This window comes from Doryrhamphus excisus, chromosome 6 (genome assembly GCF_030265055.1).
Source record: "Doryrhamphus excisus isolate RoL2022-K1 chromosome 6, RoL_Dexc_1.0, whole genome shotgun sequence".
Taxonomy (NCBI): Eukaryota; Metazoa; Chordata; class Actinopteri; order Syngnathiformes; family Syngnathidae; genus Doryrhamphus; species Doryrhamphus excisus.
The window spans coordinates 21,542,426-21,559,785 of record NC_080471.1 but is presented as its reverse complement, the minus strand read 5'-3'; the positions used below and the strand labels follow the sequence as shown (position 1 = coordinate 21,559,785).

General features: G+C 41.1%; 2 protein-coding genes across 4 annotated transcripts in view; one reads left to right on the top strand and one right to left on the bottom strand.

Moving 5' to 3' along the window:
* Nucleotides 1-440: 440 nt before the first annotated feature.
* On the bottom strand, nt 441-16,249 carry accs (1-aminocyclopropane-1-carboxylate synthase homolog (Arabidopsis)(non-functional)). 2 transcript variants are annotated; one of them, XM_058074690.1, is made up of 16 exons: nt 16,111-16,249; nt 10,307-10,975; nt 8,507-9,246; nt 8,358-8,417; nt 8,205-8,275; nt 7,368-7,437; nt 6,945-7,011; nt 6,473-6,570; nt 6,172-6,243; nt 5,925-6,025; nt 4,187-4,276; nt 4,034-4,079; nt 3,742-3,883; nt 3,308-3,450; nt 3,022-3,175; nt 441-1,722 (listed from the first exon to the last, which is right to left on the bottom strand). In XM_058074690.1, exons 2-16 carry the CDS (start codon nt 10,947-10,949, stop codon nt 1,304-1,306), a joined length of 2,916 nt encoding a protein of 971 aa, XP_057930673.1. In that variant the 5' UTR covers nt 10,950-10,975; nt 16,111-16,249; the 3' UTR covers nt 441-1,303. The 2 variants fall into 2 exon arrangements, with proteins under 2 accessions (XP_057930673.1, XP_057930674.1); XM_058074691.1 differs by lacking the exon at nt 16,111-16,249 and adding an exon at nt 11,095-11,259.
* The window catches only part of furinb (furin (paired basic amino acid cleaving enzyme) b), a 90,463-nt gene continuing 87,395 nt past the window's right edge, over nt 14,293-17,360 (top strand). The window contains exon 1 of one of the 2 annotated variants that reach the window (XM_058074693.1): nt 14,293-14,951. The gene's annotated coding sequence lies outside the window, so the exon portion shown is untranslated. The remainder of the gene's footprint in view (nt 14,952-17,360) is intronic. The other variant, XM_058074692.1, reaches the window with a different exon arrangement.

Here is a 17,360-nt window from a genome sequence, read left to right as displayed (position 1 = left end):
GATGATTATATCTCGCAAAAAGGGGTAGGCATTTATATATTTATATATATATATTTATATAGTTGAATACAAATGTAAATAATGGAAAGTGGATAATGGAAATTTTCATTGATGTAAGAAATGCACTGTAATGTTTCATATATTTGCCCAAATAAATAATAAAAAAAAGCAACAGGCAGAAGTTGTTGTTTTAAAAAAACAACTTTAAAACTGTTGCAGCTCTGCACATATTTGTGGGAATTGATGGAAACTGTAGGTATTGGGTGGTGGAAATAGACTATTACATGTGATAGCCCACCCAACAACAATGACAATGCCTTTTGACATCACACTCATGTTGTCACCCAACTTCCGCCCCCTTTGCTTTCCCTTTCTGCAGTGCAATTGTAGCTACAGCCCACACATAAGTTTGAAAGTTTGAAAAGACACAGAAGCATCACTTCAGGAAAAAAAAAACATTTATTTATTCAAATTCTTGTCCACAATCATGTTTAAACTGAATTTTGAAATGACATAAATGAGAATGTTCAATGTTACTGCAGGGTTGCCGACATACAATAATTGAGAACCACTAGATTAGAGCACCTTACATTCTAACAAATCATTTTGGACAATTCTATGCTTCCAAATTTGTGGGAACGGTTTAGCAAAGGTGCTTTTCAACTGCAGCATTACTCTGCCTCAGTGTGAAAAGCAAGGTCTTGGAAGGAATGAATGGACGGATGAGTTTGCTGCAAGAACTTAAGAGCCTTGATTACAAGCCCACTAAGGTCTCGCTAGAACAGAGTGTGTGCAAAACCCTTCCAACATGTAAAAAAAAAAAAACACACATTAAACAAAAACTGCTGAAATGCTATGTCTCAATACAGTACAAGTTAAAATGAATACATTTTAAATGTAAAACACATATGATAAAGTGCATTTAAGTAAATTTTTTTCAGCTTTTTCCCGTCACCACAGCAAGTCGATCGAATGATTTGATTTGGCTTTTTTGTTTTTATGCCAAATTCCTCTCCTGTCGCAACACTCCCATTAATTCAGGCTTGGGACAGGTAATGGAAATCCCTCATGGCTGGGTGTTAGTGCACTGGCTGGGAATCAAACCTGCAAGATCTGCACAAATGGCGGCAGTCTGCAGCGTTACACCACCGGAGCTGGATATAAAGATTAAAATCATGAATATATATTTATGCAGATACATTTGGCATTTAATTACGCATGTAAGGAGATCTCTTGATTATCTCCAATACCAAAAATGTAAGGCATCATTGAAGATAGAAAGTAACCGCATACACAACTCCACTTATTTTCGGGCACGTTCCAACAGCACCTTAAACACATCAAAAATCTGTGGGTCTTCTCCTGCAGACCCCTGAGGACAATTTTTTTCCAGCCAATCAGAGGAACGGATTTGTTGCTTGAGAGTACCAATCAGAGAGTCCAGGCTCTCTGCAGGCTTGGAGGCTTGGCAGTCCTGCAACACAAAATCATCAGGGCCAAAGAAGCCTGTGACAGGAACAGGGCACGCGTTCTCCTTCAGCTGGTCTGATGACTTGCTCTGGGGGGATGATGTGGAATTTTCAATCACGGCATTGTCTGAATGTGCACTGTCCTCTTTCACTGATCTCTTGCTCTCCTCTCTGGCTTCTTTGGTGACGAATGACTGCCTGTTGGCGCTTCTTTCTTCCATTTCTTTTAAGGCTTCTCTGATTCTCTTCAGGCCTAACACAAAATAAACACAAAACAAGGCTGTAAGTGTAATTTATCCTGTAAGAGCATCGCTATTCAGTCATTCATCTTGCAGTTGAGGAATGCTTGAGTGTGAGTTTTGGAGCAACGTCCTTACAGAAAAAAGCTTTGACAGTAATTCCACTGAGTATAATTCCTTATTCATGAATTTAATATTTCTTTATAGTTAGAGCATAGAAAACCTGTTTACGACATTTTATATAATTGACATGATTAGAGCCCTTGAGGCATGAAATAACGTTATAGACATGTTACTGATGTGTTCCAGGGCAAGAGGAGCAGAATGAATGGCGGACAGGAAGTGAAGCAACAGCGACCCATTTAGGTGTCTCTTATGAGGTCATTTAAATCTGTAATAAAAGCCTGTTATTTTGGCGATCAAGTCTGGTGCTGGGGCTGCACGGCGGTCGTGTGGTTAGTGCACACACCTCACAGCTAGGAGACCAGGGTTCAATTCCACCCTCGGCCATCTCCGTGTGGAGTTTGCATGTTCTCCCCGTGCATGCGTGGGTTTTCTCCGGGTACTCCGGTTTCCTCCCACATTCCAAAAACATGCTAGGTTAATTGGCGACTCCAAATTGTCCATAGGTATGAATGTGAGTGTGAATGGTTGTTTGTCTATATATGTGCCCTGTGATTGGCTGGCGACCAGTCCAGGGTGACCGCGACCGCGACCCCCGTGAGGATAAGCGGTACAAAATGAATGAATGAATGTCTCCAAATGACATTAATACACAAAATAATAATAACATTAAAAATAACAGCATGGCTGCACGGTGTACGAGTGGTTTGCGCGCAGGCCACACAGCTCAGAGACTCAGGTTCGATTACCCGCTCGGGCATCTGTGTGTAGAGTTCGCATGTTCTCCCCGTGTGTTTTCTCCGGGTACTCCAGTTTCCTCCCACATTCCAAAAACATGCTAGGTTAAGTGGCGACTCCAAATTGTCCATAGGTATGAATGTGAGTGTGAATGGTTGTTTGTCTATATGTGCCCTGTGATTGGCTGGCGACCAGTCCAGGGTGTACCCTGACTCTCGCCCGAAGACACCCTCGTGAGGATAAGCGTTAGAAAATGAATGAATGAATAAAAATCTGGTGCTTGTGTGTCAACCAATATTACAGTAACACTAATGATGCATAATAATAATGGCCGGTGTAGAGTACTACTTTACTACTGTACATACAGTATTATCACTGTGTCTTCTAAACCATCATTAAATGAAGCAATGAAATTCAAAGCACAAAATGTTACCGCATTGGTAATGACTGACCAAGTTGAAGGTGGTGCTGCTTGTCTGCAAAGACGATGCGAAACCACCCGGGTGTGGAGCAATGGAAGGCCTGTCCGCAGCTCAATACCACTTTGTGTTTGAGGAAGAAGCGCCACATAAACAACTCTTCCTCAAATGTTGGGGCCCTGAGGAACTGACAAAACAGACAAGGAAGGGTTTTAATGACAGTGACTTTTCCACCCTCAATTCAATTACCGCTGCACAAATTAGCATTTGATTATCAACTCCAGCATCCGGCATCACAATGTGACCTTGGCAAGGTTACCTTTCTGAAGTCAGCCCAGATATACAAAGAGGTGGGCCTGTCCAGGTAGTGGATGTCCATTGTCTGCAGCTCATCTGTCACGTAGCGGTGAGCAGCTTTCAATCTGCATCTGTTCTCGGGTAGAAACTCCTTGTTGATCCATTCTACAGCATGACAGTGTCAATTGTCAATTAGATGGACAGGGATGGCGATAAGCTAAAGTTACAAGGTGGCGTGTATAAACTTAAGACTCAAGTCAGGTACCTTAGCTGTCTTTCTTTAGAAAAAAATACATATTATTTGCAAAATTAAAGCATTTCAAATAAAAATAAAAAAGCAGGATTTAGAATACAGTACACTTTTTTAAAATCTAAATTCGGTCTGATGAAATAGTCATTATTTTGTTTCATTTTGCAAGTGTAATGTTTGTCTAAACTACATAAAGTTCCTGGTACCTCTGTCTTGAAGAAGTTGTGTGACCTGGTGCTGTGTGGTCCCAGAGACACCATGGAATGAGCCCAGTTTGGCCAAAGCCTGAACAAGGTCTTGGTTCTCAGTATACAGAGTGCCTACTCTGGTTCCAGCCATTGCAAAGTCCTGGAAAAGGACAAGGTGAAGTCAACAAGTAAGCAGTGACAGCAAACCTTCAGTGAGGAAAAGCAGAGCATTAACAGTACTGTCAGCAGTAATAAAAAAAAAAATAAAAAAAAAAGTCGTCTACATAGTGCAGTGCAGCACGACACGTACCTTGCTCAGCCCCCACATTATGTGTGTCCTCTGTGGGTCGGGCAAACTGAAATAAGGGCACATCATTAGCAGTTAAGAGGCGATCTTCAGCCATAATTGTCATGATGAAGGGCCTACAAGAGTAATCATGCAGAGGATAGGTTAACGCTCTACCTTTCCAGACCGAGGACACTGTGAAATGTAACTGATTCATCAAACACCGTCAGCATGTACACCTCATCTACGATGGCGTGGAGCTCGTTTCTGAAGCAGGAGACGATTACATTTATTACAATGTATGTACAGTATATAGTAAATCATGTATGAGAATTGTTCAAGTCAAAGAAAATATGAGATAAATGTGTAATAGCTACTTCAGTGAGGTACCGTGCGTCTATGAAAAAGAAATTTGGTTTATGTTTATGGCAGCTCAGTGCCTGTGAAGGTCTACAATGGCTATAAAGATGGCAAGATCATTTAGAAAACAACTGACAATGCATGGAGCGCCTGAATACGTGGCTGCACTTGGGAATATGTTGATGCTTAGGGACAGTGATAAAACTCCATCAAGAACATTTGATATTCCCCGTAAGGGACAGAGGCCTTGACATAACATGACAAAGTTGTAAGCGCTGTCCCAGCAAGATGTTGATGTTTAAGCCAACCTCAGAACTGCAGGATTACACGGCGCACGGTGGTCGAGTGGTCAGTAGGGATGGTCATTCCGCTCCGATCCTTTGTTTAAATCCTGGTTTCTGATGATTCTCGATTCCAATGCTTTTAAGACGCAGGACCATAAATATTTGCAAGGTTTACATGAAGGTGCTAACCAGAGCTCTTTTTTAATCAAATGTCTGAAATTTGTGCTGCACGGCGGTCGAATGGTCAGTAGGGATGGTCATCCTTTAAATTCCGCTCCGATACTTTGTTTAAATCCTGGTTTCTAACAATTCTCGATTCCAATGCTTTCAAGACGCAGGACCATAAATATTTGCATGGTTTACATAAAAGTGCTAACCAGAGCTCTTTTTGAATCAAATGTCTGAAATTCGGGCTGCACGGCGGTCGAGTGGTCAGTAGGGATGGTCATCCTTTAAATTCCGTTCCGATACTTTGTTTAAATCCTGGTTTCTAACGATTCTCGATTCCAATGCTTTTAAGACACAGGACCATAAATATTTGCATGGTTTACATAAAAGTGCTAACCACAGCTCTTTTTGGATCAAATGTCTGAAATTCGGGCTGCACGGCGGTCAAGTGGTCAGGAGGGATGGTCACACTTTACATTCCGCTCCAATCCTTTGTTTAAATCCTGGTTTCTAACGATTCTCGATTTCAATGCTTTTAAGACGCAGGACCATAAATATTTGCATGGTTTACATGACGGTGCTAACCACAGCTCTTTTTGGATCAAATGTTTGAAATTCGGGCTGCACGGCGGTCGAGTCGTTAGCGCGCAGACCTCTCAGCTAGGAGACCAGGGTTCAATTCCACCCTCGGCCATCTCTGTGTGGAGTTTGCATGTTCTCCCCGTGCATGCGTGGGTTTTCTCCGGGTACTCCGGTTTCCTCCCACATTCCAAAAACATGCTAGGTTAATTAGCGACTCCAAATTGTCCATAGGTATGAATGTGAGTGTGAATGGTTGTTTGTCTATATGTGCGGTAGAAAATGAATGAATTAATGTCTGAAATTCCCAGTGATTTATTTTAAATTACATGCGCTTTTCATCAACTTTACTATGAATTTCTCACAGTACTATTTGCTATCAGTATATAAATATCATACTATTCAACATTCAAGTTTCTTCTTCTGGAGCACACATTCAAAATGGAATCGCAATGTTAGTCCCAGTTCCCATCGATGATAGAGACTTATTACCCAACCTGAGTTAACAGATGAATAAAACTCACCTTTTGGCAAACTCTAAGAATGCCCGCATTTCCTTTGGGGTGTAGATCTCAGCAAGAGGGTTATGGGGGTTCATCAGTATTAGAGCCCGGATGTTTACCCCCTAAATGGATAGCAAAAGTCATTCTTTAGTAACTTTGGGACACAGTTTGACAATAAAACATCAATTTGTGTACTTTTCTAAACATGTTTCCATCATTTAGAAGGGTTTCTCTTTAAATATTAACTAAGAAGACATTGATGGGTTACCTCGTGCTTAGCTCTTTGTAGACCTTCTTCCAGTTTGCTTACTGTGAGGTGGAAAATTTGACTGCCTTCATTCTATCAGTGTTTTGGGGAGAGGAAAAAGGGTTGGCATCAACATCATGAACAGAAACCAGCAGTATCCAAATCTCTGTTTTTTATCATCACAAACACAGAAAAGCAATGCTTAAAATAAACTCTTTAAAGTCCAAATTGAACATAGAACTTCTAACTGCAAGTGCAATCAAGTAAGCGCTATATTAATCAATATAATCTACAACAATGCATACAATATGTCAGTTCCTACCTCACAGCCCAGAGGAACATGAAACAACTTGACATCACTATACAACTGGAGGTCCTCAGTAATAACACCATAAAAGGGACTAGGAATGAGAATCACATCTACAAAAATGATAAAAACACACAGTGATTAAGTAGATAACGCAACATAGACTCAATAATAACCAGACAACCAACTTTCACTGATAATTTAAAAATAAATGATCCAACACAATGTTAATATCTAATTTTGCATTCATGTCTACATTAGAAATAATAGACTTTTTATTTATACTAAACATAAGCCACTGTAGTAAATATATTTGTTATTTATATGGTAAATGACTACAATTGTTATTTTAAAAAGGGACAAACAATGAATTACAAAACCATATAGTATGACTAATCATGTCCTAAATTATCCAAATTAACTTGTAAGTCACGCTTTCGCTGCACTCTCTTATAAAACAAACAATGATGTATATTTGTGTACTCACCCTTTGGGTCACAAATAACTGCTGCGATGCAGGAGTAAATGGAACTACATCCATTTATCACCACAACCTGAATAAATACACACATAGATATTTCAGAGCTTAAGGAAGACTCATTGGTAGAGGCAATAAAGGGACGCAAAGGGACAAATCCATCAACTAGAATTAGTTGCTCAAACAACATAGTACTACATCCAGATTGAAGACCAGCTGCTGACCCCAAAATAAAACAACTGAATTGATACTGGCTGCAGATGAGGTGTATAATTAACTAAAATGACAATACAATTATTTAAACACTGAATACTGATAAAGAATGAATAAAACATGTCCACCAAAGCAAAATATATGTGATCAAGTTGCAAGCCAACAGCCATACACCACTTTTTAATTCAAATAATACAGATAAAACGCCCCTTTACTCACATTGTCAGCTTTCAGTGGTTTTGGAGAACGGCAATAGTAAGTCAGGAACTTTGCAACCTCTTCTCTCAGGCTGAAAGAACAAGATGGAAAAATATGTGGCATGAAAAGTGGCAAGAGTGCATTTTATTTTATTCATTCAAAATGAAAGTGATGGTAATGGTAATGGTTTTATTTCATGTGAACATGCATCAGATTACAATTGAATGCATCACATAATCAGTTCACAGTTCCACATGTCCAAAAGGAGTAGGAAGAAGCAAAGCTTATTAAATCCAACCCCTCCATCTGGTACTTTTACAATCACTAACTGTTACATTTGTTCACTTCCTGCTTTCCTAATACAATTTAATTTTTATTTTTTAATTTTTTTTTTCATTTTTTGTCACATACCAAAGTATGAGGTGATATGACCATACAATAACGTAATGGGTACCATAGTAACTGTCAATATAGTTTGATTCCACATACTGAAATGCTATGGCTTTTTAACGTAGTCCTAGCATAGAAGTGTTTCAAATGTACTTCTTCCCTGAGATCATATTTCTCCTCTCTTGTAGAGAAGTATTGGATGACATTTTAGGTAATTGGTTATTTTTAGCCTGATGCATTATTTTAGCTGTTTGAAGATTAACTATATCAGCAAGTTTAACTATTTATGATTTTAGAAATAAGGACTTTGTATGTTCTCTGTAGGCGGCATTATGAATTATCCTCACTGACCTTTTTTTTGCAGTACATTTAGCGAGTAAAGATTGCTTTTATAGTTATTACCCCATATTAACACAATAAGTAATATATGGTAGAACCAGAGAGCAATAAAGAGTGTAAATCTCTTACAATGCATGTCCTCTCCAGTCACCATACTGCAACAGCGCTGGGTCAACATGTAGCATGTCAGGTTGGGTCAACTGGAGATGGAAAGAAATTGAAAATATTTAAGATATACATATACACCATTATTCATGATTCTTTGGATGGAACATATCTCACCCTTTTATGAAGGAGATCATAGCAGAGCTTGTTCTCACTTGTGCCCATGTTGATGACACCCTAAAGGGTAAGGATGTGACACAAGAAAGTAGGACTTTATGAACCAAGTATGTCATCACGTGTATTTACTACTTGAAAAACAGACTCACGTTAGGGTTGTCGATGTAGTGATAGCGGTTCGCTCCATACTGAGCGAAACCCTCCTGGAGAATGGCTTGATGCTGTTGGATACTGTTACCGCGATTGGACAGGTACACACTGAGCTCAGGAGACTTCACACCTCTCTCAGTTGCCAATCCACCCACAGACTTGGTGCAGAACTTGACAGAGGTGGGCTGACCTGACTTTAGTGTCCCCTTAGTGCAAACAGCATGTGAAGTAGGAGCCTGAGAATGTGTCGGAGATGTAGATGGCGCAGTGGAGGCCGTTGGTGTCATCAGTAAAGCTGACTGATGCTCAAGCAGGGAGACAGAGGTGTTGGTGGATGCGGTTGTTGTCGTCGTGGCACCCTGTCTGACCGCAACCAAAGCCCCAGTAAGCATGCTGAACAGGCGGAGCTCATGCTGGCGCTCTCGCTCTGCTCGCTTCTCTTCCTGTTGTTGTCTCCTCTCATCAGCTTGCTGCTCCTTCTCCAGTCGCGCCTCCTCCAGGGAGAGGAGGCGATCTTCAGCGCACCTTTGCCAGATAAGGAAGCTGGCCAGAGCTTTGTCGAGGGGCCCCTGGCTGCTACATTTACCGCTACCGTGGCGACACGTGGTTTTGCCTGCACGCCGACGTCTCCGCTGTCTCCCAGTAGCCAAGGGGCGGACCCCTTCTTTAAATGTGTCATGTGGCACAGGTACACTGCCAGACTGGGAGGCAGACCCAGCAAGGTTAAGGTCAGTTAAACCTGTTGTGGACATGGGACATAATTTGCACATAGTTACTGTTTAAAAAATGACAAGCATTTTGCTATTGCATGGTCAAAACGTGATATGGTCCTATTTATCGTTACATCTTCTAAAATACATCTTCTGAGTGAGGATCTAAGTGAGCCATCTTGTTCTTTCTACCGCTTTTCCTCACGAGGGTCGCAGGGGTGTTGGAACCTATCCCAGCTGTCTTCGGGCAAGAGGCGAGGTACACCCTGGACTGGTCGCCAGCCAATCACAGGGCACATATAGACAAACAACCATTCACACTCACATTCATACCTATGGACAATTTGGAGTCGTCAATTAACCTAGCATGTTTTTGGAATGTGGGAGGAAACCGGAGTACCCGGAGAAAACCCACGCATGCACGGGGAGAATTATGTTTATCAAATAAATATAATTTACAATGAGTTTGCAGGGCTGCACGGCGGTCTAGTGGTTAGCACGCAGACCTCACAGCTAGGAGGCCAGAGTTCAATTCCACCCTCGGCCATCTCTGTGTCGAGTTTGCATGTTCTCCCCGTGCACGCGTGGGTTTTCTCCGGGTACTCCGGTTTACTCCCACATTCCAAAAACATGCTAGGTTAATTAGCGACTCCAAATTGTCCATAGGTATGAATGTGAGTGTGAATGGTTGTTTGTCTATATGTGCCCTGTGATTGGTTGCCCGAAGACATCTGGGATAGGCTCCAGCACCCCCCGCGACTCTTGTGATGATAAGCGATAAATGAATGAATGTTTCAGATCATCTACACAAAATGCAGTTTTTAAATGAAACACTTGATTTTTTTTACCCTTTTTGTATTGAGTTGCGGACTCCTATAGAGCAGCTACACACAATAACCCGAAAACCATTTAGATTTTTCAGAATCTGCGCCTATTCCAGCTGTATTTCCTTTGATTTGTGCTGCCAAAACGGTCTATTACGGTTTCCAAAGACAGCTGGAATAGGCTCCAGCAACCCCCGCGACCCTCGTGAGGAAAAAGCGGTACAAAATGAATGAATGAATGAGTTTGCAATTGTGTGGTCCTCACCTGAAGGTGAAATCCTGGCATGAGTAGAATGTTCTCCTTGACCCAACGTGTCCTCCGTTTCCAGTAAAGATTGTTCATCTGTTTCCTGTTCATCTCCTGACCGGTAGTACATTTCCGGGGGTGCAACATCTGCGTTCAACAGACTTTCCTCAACATCTTCACATTTTACATCCAGGGGGTCTCCAACTTTGGGGGGCTGACCAAACAGAAACCCTCCTGAAGATGCTGGACCGAAGGAGCCTGCTGAAGAGTTCCCTTGCAAGTAAGAGTCACTTCCACACGGGCTCTGAAACACCTGCTGAGCAACCACTGTTCCACCCAGAGTGGAGTACGTGATAGCGGGTCGATTAGACAAAACCCGGTCCATCACATCGTAAAATTTCCACGATCTCAGTTTATGGTTATCTTTAATGCGACGGTACTCCAGTTTCATCTTTTTAATCTTCTCTCTGCACTGGTCACCTGTGCGGTAGATGCCCTTTTCGCGCAGGACGAGCGCTATGCGGTCAAATACACGCTGGTTGCGCAACGAGCTCTCCAGTTCAATTTGGACGGATTCGTCGGACCACAGCTGGAGAAGCTCCACGATCTCCGGGTCGGTCCAGTTGCTGCCTCGCTCGTGTCTCCGGCCACGAGGGTCCATCCTCTGGCTCCGTTACGAGTTGATATCTGTAACGACGTGAGGACACAATCTAAACGTTGTAACAACAACTTGGACACTTGGTTGTGTTGCATTAATAGGCAAGTGACGGGGTGGTGATTTATGTTCGTTTTGTGCTTCTTCCCACCGTAAACCAAAAGTGCAGCTCTACGAAATAGATGCACTTCCTCTTCTCCTTGAGGTGACCAACATGACGCGGCATCTAAAATAGCCCTTGAAACGGCTTAAATCTCGTTTTCCGTGTTTACTGTCTGTATTTTGTAGATACGATCAGAAAAAAAAAAACTACATCCGGGTTGGCTGCACATGCGTGCTGCCTTATTCCGGGATAACTTTGGCCCGTGTTAAGAGGGAACAGGGTCGACGCGCATGCATGCGAGTCAAAGTGAGGCAGCGTTATAGCGCCCCCCTGTGGTATGCCAGTGATTTAATTCACATGCACTTACACCATTAATCCAGATGATGGCACTGTCACACTGCAGTAGACCCACGCGTATATGCATGCTTTATGTTAATGTATTTCTCATTTATTTATTTTAATAGGAGCGCCCTATTTGATGCAATTACTCTCTTATTATACATATTTTAAATAGAAATACATGCACATGAACACACAAACAATACATCTCGTCATTCATTTTGACCTCATTTGGGTCACTAGTGAGCTGGGGCCTATCCCAGCTGACTATAAGCCTGGTCTCGTCACCAATCACTCACAGGGCATGTATGGAGGGGTGTGTGGGAGGAAGTACCTGGAGAAAACAAATGCAAGCACTGGGAGAATATGAAATCGGAAAATTCCACTCAGAGATGCACTAACAGCGATTTCAACCACAAATTCCACCGTGCAGCAGGAGGACAATTGCTATTTGAATTATTATTATTTTGTTTGCACACACCTTGTCACATTGAATGTTCTATTATGTCTTCCGTTGTTATGTTTGTAAATGGCTTGTTTATTATTTTATTTATTCAAATAAATACATTATTTATTCAAAATTATTTAAATTTAAATTATATGTGCAATTTACTGTTCCCGCTGTATATTGTTGTTCATATGTGATGTCATCTATTTATTCTCCACATTATTATATTATTATTTATTATTATACAGGAGCCAGGCAACAACATTTTGTTGGCAATTTCACTGCTGTGTTATTGTGCAACGACAATAAAGGAAGTCTATCTATCTATTTGAATGAGTGACTATAGTAGCACATACAACAATAACAACAACAAATATAAACAGAATATGTGAAGGATCGTCTTTACCATGGGCACACCCTATCTGCAGGGGTTACGTTCCAAGACTGCTGGGTGAATAGCAAAAAAACATGAGTAGTCGATGCTACGGATGGTTTAGAAACTTGATGTTATTCATCGAACTGCAGACAACAGGATGAAACAGCAAGTGTTCCCAAAACATGCCAGCATTTATGCCTGTTTTTGACACCCTTTCATACGCCTCACACACTTAAGCACATTTTAAATGATTAAATATATAGACACTCGCCACTAATGAATGATAATGAAAGATGATTGATAGAGAACAAACAGGCTCAGAGTGGCGTCACCTTCCTGGCGAGCAGTCCGAGATGATGCAAGCGTTCCTCTAGAGCAGGGGTCGGCAACCTTTATTATCAAAAGAGCCATTTTACCCACACGCTTACTAAAGGAAAACAGATAGGAGCCGCAAAACATCATTTAAAAACAATATCTTATAAACTTTTGAAAGTTTGAATCAGTTTTAACGCCAAATTTTTACACCAAATTGTTGCTTCTCGTCACATGTGAGCTCTTTGAGCTCATCCAATCACGAGTCAGAACTCATTCACTTCAATTCATTCAGGGTCTCACAGAAAGTCAGATTAAAAAAAAAAACTCATTAAAAAATGCATATTTTTTCCCATTAGGGTATTTTAAAAAAATACTTGAGCGTTGTGAAGGGAGCCACAACAAAGTGGCTGAAGAGCCACATGCGGCTCTGGAGCCAGGGGTTGCTGACCCCTGCTCTAGAGCCATGGCAGCAAAATCCATATTGCTTGCCGGCTGTAATGTGTTAATTTCGCTGCAAGTTTTGAAAAGCATGGTAGCGTGTTTTCACAGAAATTAATTAGAAAGCCGAGAATACGCGGGCCGTGAATGATGAATCGCAAATAGGCCTTGTAATTGTTCATAGTGTAGTTCACCTGTCTTCCATGCTAGTCAGCTGGGATAGCCATGAACAGGATAAGTGTTGTAAGATGTAATAATAATATTCCTCCATCCATCCATTTTCTGTTGCGTATATGTGACCTGTGATTGGCTGGCAATTAGTCCAGAGTGTACCCAGCCTACGGCCCAAAGTCAAGCTGGGATAGGCTCCAGCATAGCATAGAAGATGGATGGATGATATTGCTTAGCATTTATTTGGTGTATTTTTTTAGGATACAAATTTAAATCCGAACTGCACGGCGGTCTATAGTGGTTAGCGTGCAGACCTCACAGCTAGGAGACCAGGGTTCAATTCCACCCTCGGCCATCTCTGTGTGGAGTTTGCATTTTTTTCCCCGTGCATGCGTGGATTTTCTTTGGGTACTCTGGTTTCCTCCCACATTCCAAAAACATGCTAGGTTAATTGGCGACTCCAAATTGTCCATAGGTATGAATGTGAGTGTGAATGGTTGTTTGTCTATATGTGCCCTGTGATTGGCTGGCAACCAGTCCAGGGTGTACCCCGCCTCTCGCCCGAAGACAGCTGGGATAGGCTCCAGCAACCCCCGCGACCCTCGCGAGGAAAAGCGGTAGAAAATGAATTTATATATTATATATTATATATTATATATTATATATTATATATTATATATTATATATTATATATTATATATTATATATTATATATTATATATTATATATTATATATTATATATTATTAATATTCCTCAATTTTCTATTGTCTATATGTGCCCTGTGATTGGCTGGCGATCAGTCCAGGGTGTACCCCGCCTACCACCCAAAGTCAGCTGTGATAGGCTCCAGCATAGCCTGGTGACCCTAGTGAGGATAAGCCATAGAAAATGAATGGATGATGTTGCTTATCATTTATTTGGTGTATTTTTTTAGTATACTAATTTAAATCCCTGGAAGATAAATGCAGTTATACATTAGCTTTAATTCAAAAGTTAAAATTCCAACAATGAAAATATATACATGTTGAATTTCAAAGGATAAAAGCCGTTCTAGTAGCAAAAAAAAGCAATTAAGGCGACATCAATCAAGCATGCACTACAGTCTAGTACGCTCGGAGTGTGACGTATTTCCTGGACAAAGGAGCTGTTTTGTTGTCATTCATCCAGTCGTCACTGCACGCACAGGCATCCTCTCACACTGCTTCTTCTTCCCCTTATTGTCGCTCTTTATACACGCCGTGCACGCTTCAAGAGCTTTTTTCTCATTTTCAAGCAGTCGTGACTCTTTATATTAGAAGAACGTCGTTTAACGCTAAGAAATAATTGCTTTGGAAGGGTGAAGTTAACCAGCAAATAGAATCATACCGGGGGTAGTGAAGTTGGCGGTGGATGACAAGCTAGCATTTATATGTCGTGTTTTTAAATCGCTAAAATGGATGTAAAGTTAAAAGGCAAGTGAATGGAAAAAAAGAGAGAAGGGGATAAAGAGGCATGAGGTCTTGTTTTTTTTTCCTCCTTTCTACAAACTACTAGTAAACAGTGTGCCCAGCGGGGATGGCAGCTATGGAGAAGTGGGTGGCGGTAGCAGCTGAAGCGTTAGCAGAAAGCTCAATTCTATTTTAGCCCCAAGTCCCAGTCTACGGTGCCGACAAGGCTCTCACTAGTCTATCCGGTCAGGTGAAACGGTTCCCAGTGTGCCTCCCAGGCGATGTGATCCACTCACTGCAGGTGGACCTCTTTCTTCCAGGGGACTTGAGTGATCCCCATAATGAACCGGCTCCGATCCGCCTCGCCTCCTCGCTGAACTTTGTGCAAGGTAAGACTCGTTTGCTGTTTTTTTACGATGGTAATTTTAATCTGCTTATATTTATGATTTGCTTTGCAATTCCTTTCCATCAGATCGTTCACGTAATGCACGCATGTATTTGTCATCGTTATTCAAGCCGTAATCAAACCATCTCGCTCATCACATGTGTCAGTGGAAAGTAGTAAATTGAGGGTGGGTCTGATTTATGGAAAAGCAGACTTGTGTTTATACACAATCACGTTAGTAAAAGTCTCATATAAAAGGGGGGGTTGGATGAACAAATAAATAAATAAATGTTACTGATTAAACTTAAGATCTGTCACTGCAATTTTACAGCTCTTCTGTAACAACCACTATGATTTCTCTGTGGGTGGGGGGTGTTATCATGGGTTCAAGGTCACCAAACACAGGAAAATAGAAAATATACAAGCAAGTACCGTTTGTGTCATATTTTAGATTCATTGCACTGGACTATATTACAGTATTACAGTAATACAGTATATTACAGTATTATTACATTTCAAACATAGTGGATGAAAGTCACGTGAGCTTCTTCGGGTTTTAACAGAGAGGGACAGAATAAAAAAAAATGTGCCCCTATGCCTCTTAGTCAGTGTTTTGCTTCTGTCTGATTTTATTATCACAATTATTTTAATTTACTTTAGTAATTTACGTTAAATGTACCACACAAACAGTAAAGGAGTTAGCACTTTGTTATCACTGTATTAAAATGTCCATGCTTCAAACTTCAAAGCTTGCAGTTGTACTTGAAAATGTAATTAGTTTTATCAATATATTAATGAAATGTAGTGCAAGGGAATTCCAAACAAAATCGACTGTTGGCTGTTGTGTTTCACACATATTCAAATATCCTAAACACATAATTTGCAAACATATTAAAGAGACATAATAAGAGCCAACACTGCATTTAAGTTTGAGCCTCACAAATTAAATGCATTACTTTTTTTTTGTTTTTTGTTTTTTACCAAGCTCACAATCCACATTATGGCATTTAGGCTACCTCCTGTCATGTGAATCACAGCACATTTAAGGACCTCTAAAGTACACAAGACAAAACGTCCACCTCAATAAACATTACACTAATTCTCACTTAAATATTATGCAAACACATTATATCAATGATGTGTATATTGGACACAATACTGACCTGCAAAAAGGACACAGAAATGATAAGGCGAGCAGCAAGATGTGTTGTCTTCTCTGGCTTCCTTCTGACAGAAGCCGGAAGGAGAATGCCTGCCTTACCAAGGGCTCACTGAGGCGGAAATGCCTCCTAGTGATTAAATGAACGGAGATACCACTCCCAACATGAATGCTCACATATAAAGGCTCTTGAATCCTCAATTATACATGTAAAATAATAAATACAGTACATCGCTTCACAATCCCCTGCAAAAAAGGAATGGTCACTGACATTTACAACATCAAAATGTTTTTGTAGACTTAACAATACAAAAATAATAAATATTATTAAACCCTTAATACAATAATAAACACATTATATGTGTAAGGTGTGTATGATGGAAGATGAGAAGGATCCTGTGTAGGTATGTAAAGTGCTTTTGTCAACTGTATTACCGTGAATAGAATAAGGCTGCAATGAGGGTTCCCTTAGCGTATGTGAACAATTGCTAAGGCTTTCTTTCCCTGCCTGACCTCCTGACCCTGTCAGCGCTGTGCCCCGTTTACGTGGACAGCATTCTCTCCTCTCTCTGGATTAAAGAGTCTCTCGGGTAAAGTACCTGTCTGCAATGGTAGGTTCGGGTACTCTGACATGCCTCTGTACTGTTAGTGTTTGGGGAGCAGAAGGTAGGTGCAGGTAAGTGGCTTTTTTTGTCTGCTTCTTTTTGTTTCACAGGAACTTCCAGACAATATCTTCCAGCTATGTTCTTCGAATCTGATCTACGTGTGTCACTTTGAGTTGTCTCACATATTTGTCACTTGTTCAGTGCGGACTTGGTTCGACTGGTCTTTTTGGTACCGGTGAATTTGACTTCTATGGGAAGGTTGTTAACTAGTAAGAGCAAAGTGCAAAACTCTCTGCTACTTCATCTTTGGCGGTATGAATGTCCATCCATCTTCCTTATCTGAGGTCGGGTCGCCGGAGCAGCAGTCCAACTATTGCTTTTTCACTGAGGGTACTGCAGAATTCTGAAACTCAAGACTGCAGTCATTGTTCGATACCTGGGTAGCCAAAGCCCGGGATGAAAACTTCAAAAATGCGCTCAGCTGCTGGTCTTCCAGATTTATTCTTAGGCGGGCACACTTCAGCAAACATTGTGAAATGATCCACCGGGACCAGGATGTAGTCATATGCACTTGATTTGTTTCAAGGTGCAGAACGTTGATGCTCACAAGGTATAACGGTGAGCCTGAAGTGATGGAAGGACATGTGCA

Coding starts and splice junctions, on each gene's coding strand:
- accs (XM_058074690.1), bottom strand. CDS start 10,949: ATGGACCCTCGTGGCCGGAGACACGAGCGAGGCAGCAACTGGACCGAC. Junction 9,247..10,306: donor TGCCAGGATTTCACCTTCAG/GTGAGGACCACA, acceptor TGTCCACAACAG/GTTTAACTGACCTTAACCTT. Junction 7,438..8,204: donor GACTGGAGAGGACATGCATT/GTAAGAGATTTA, acceptor TTGTTCTTTCAG/CCTGAGAGAAGAGGTTGCAA.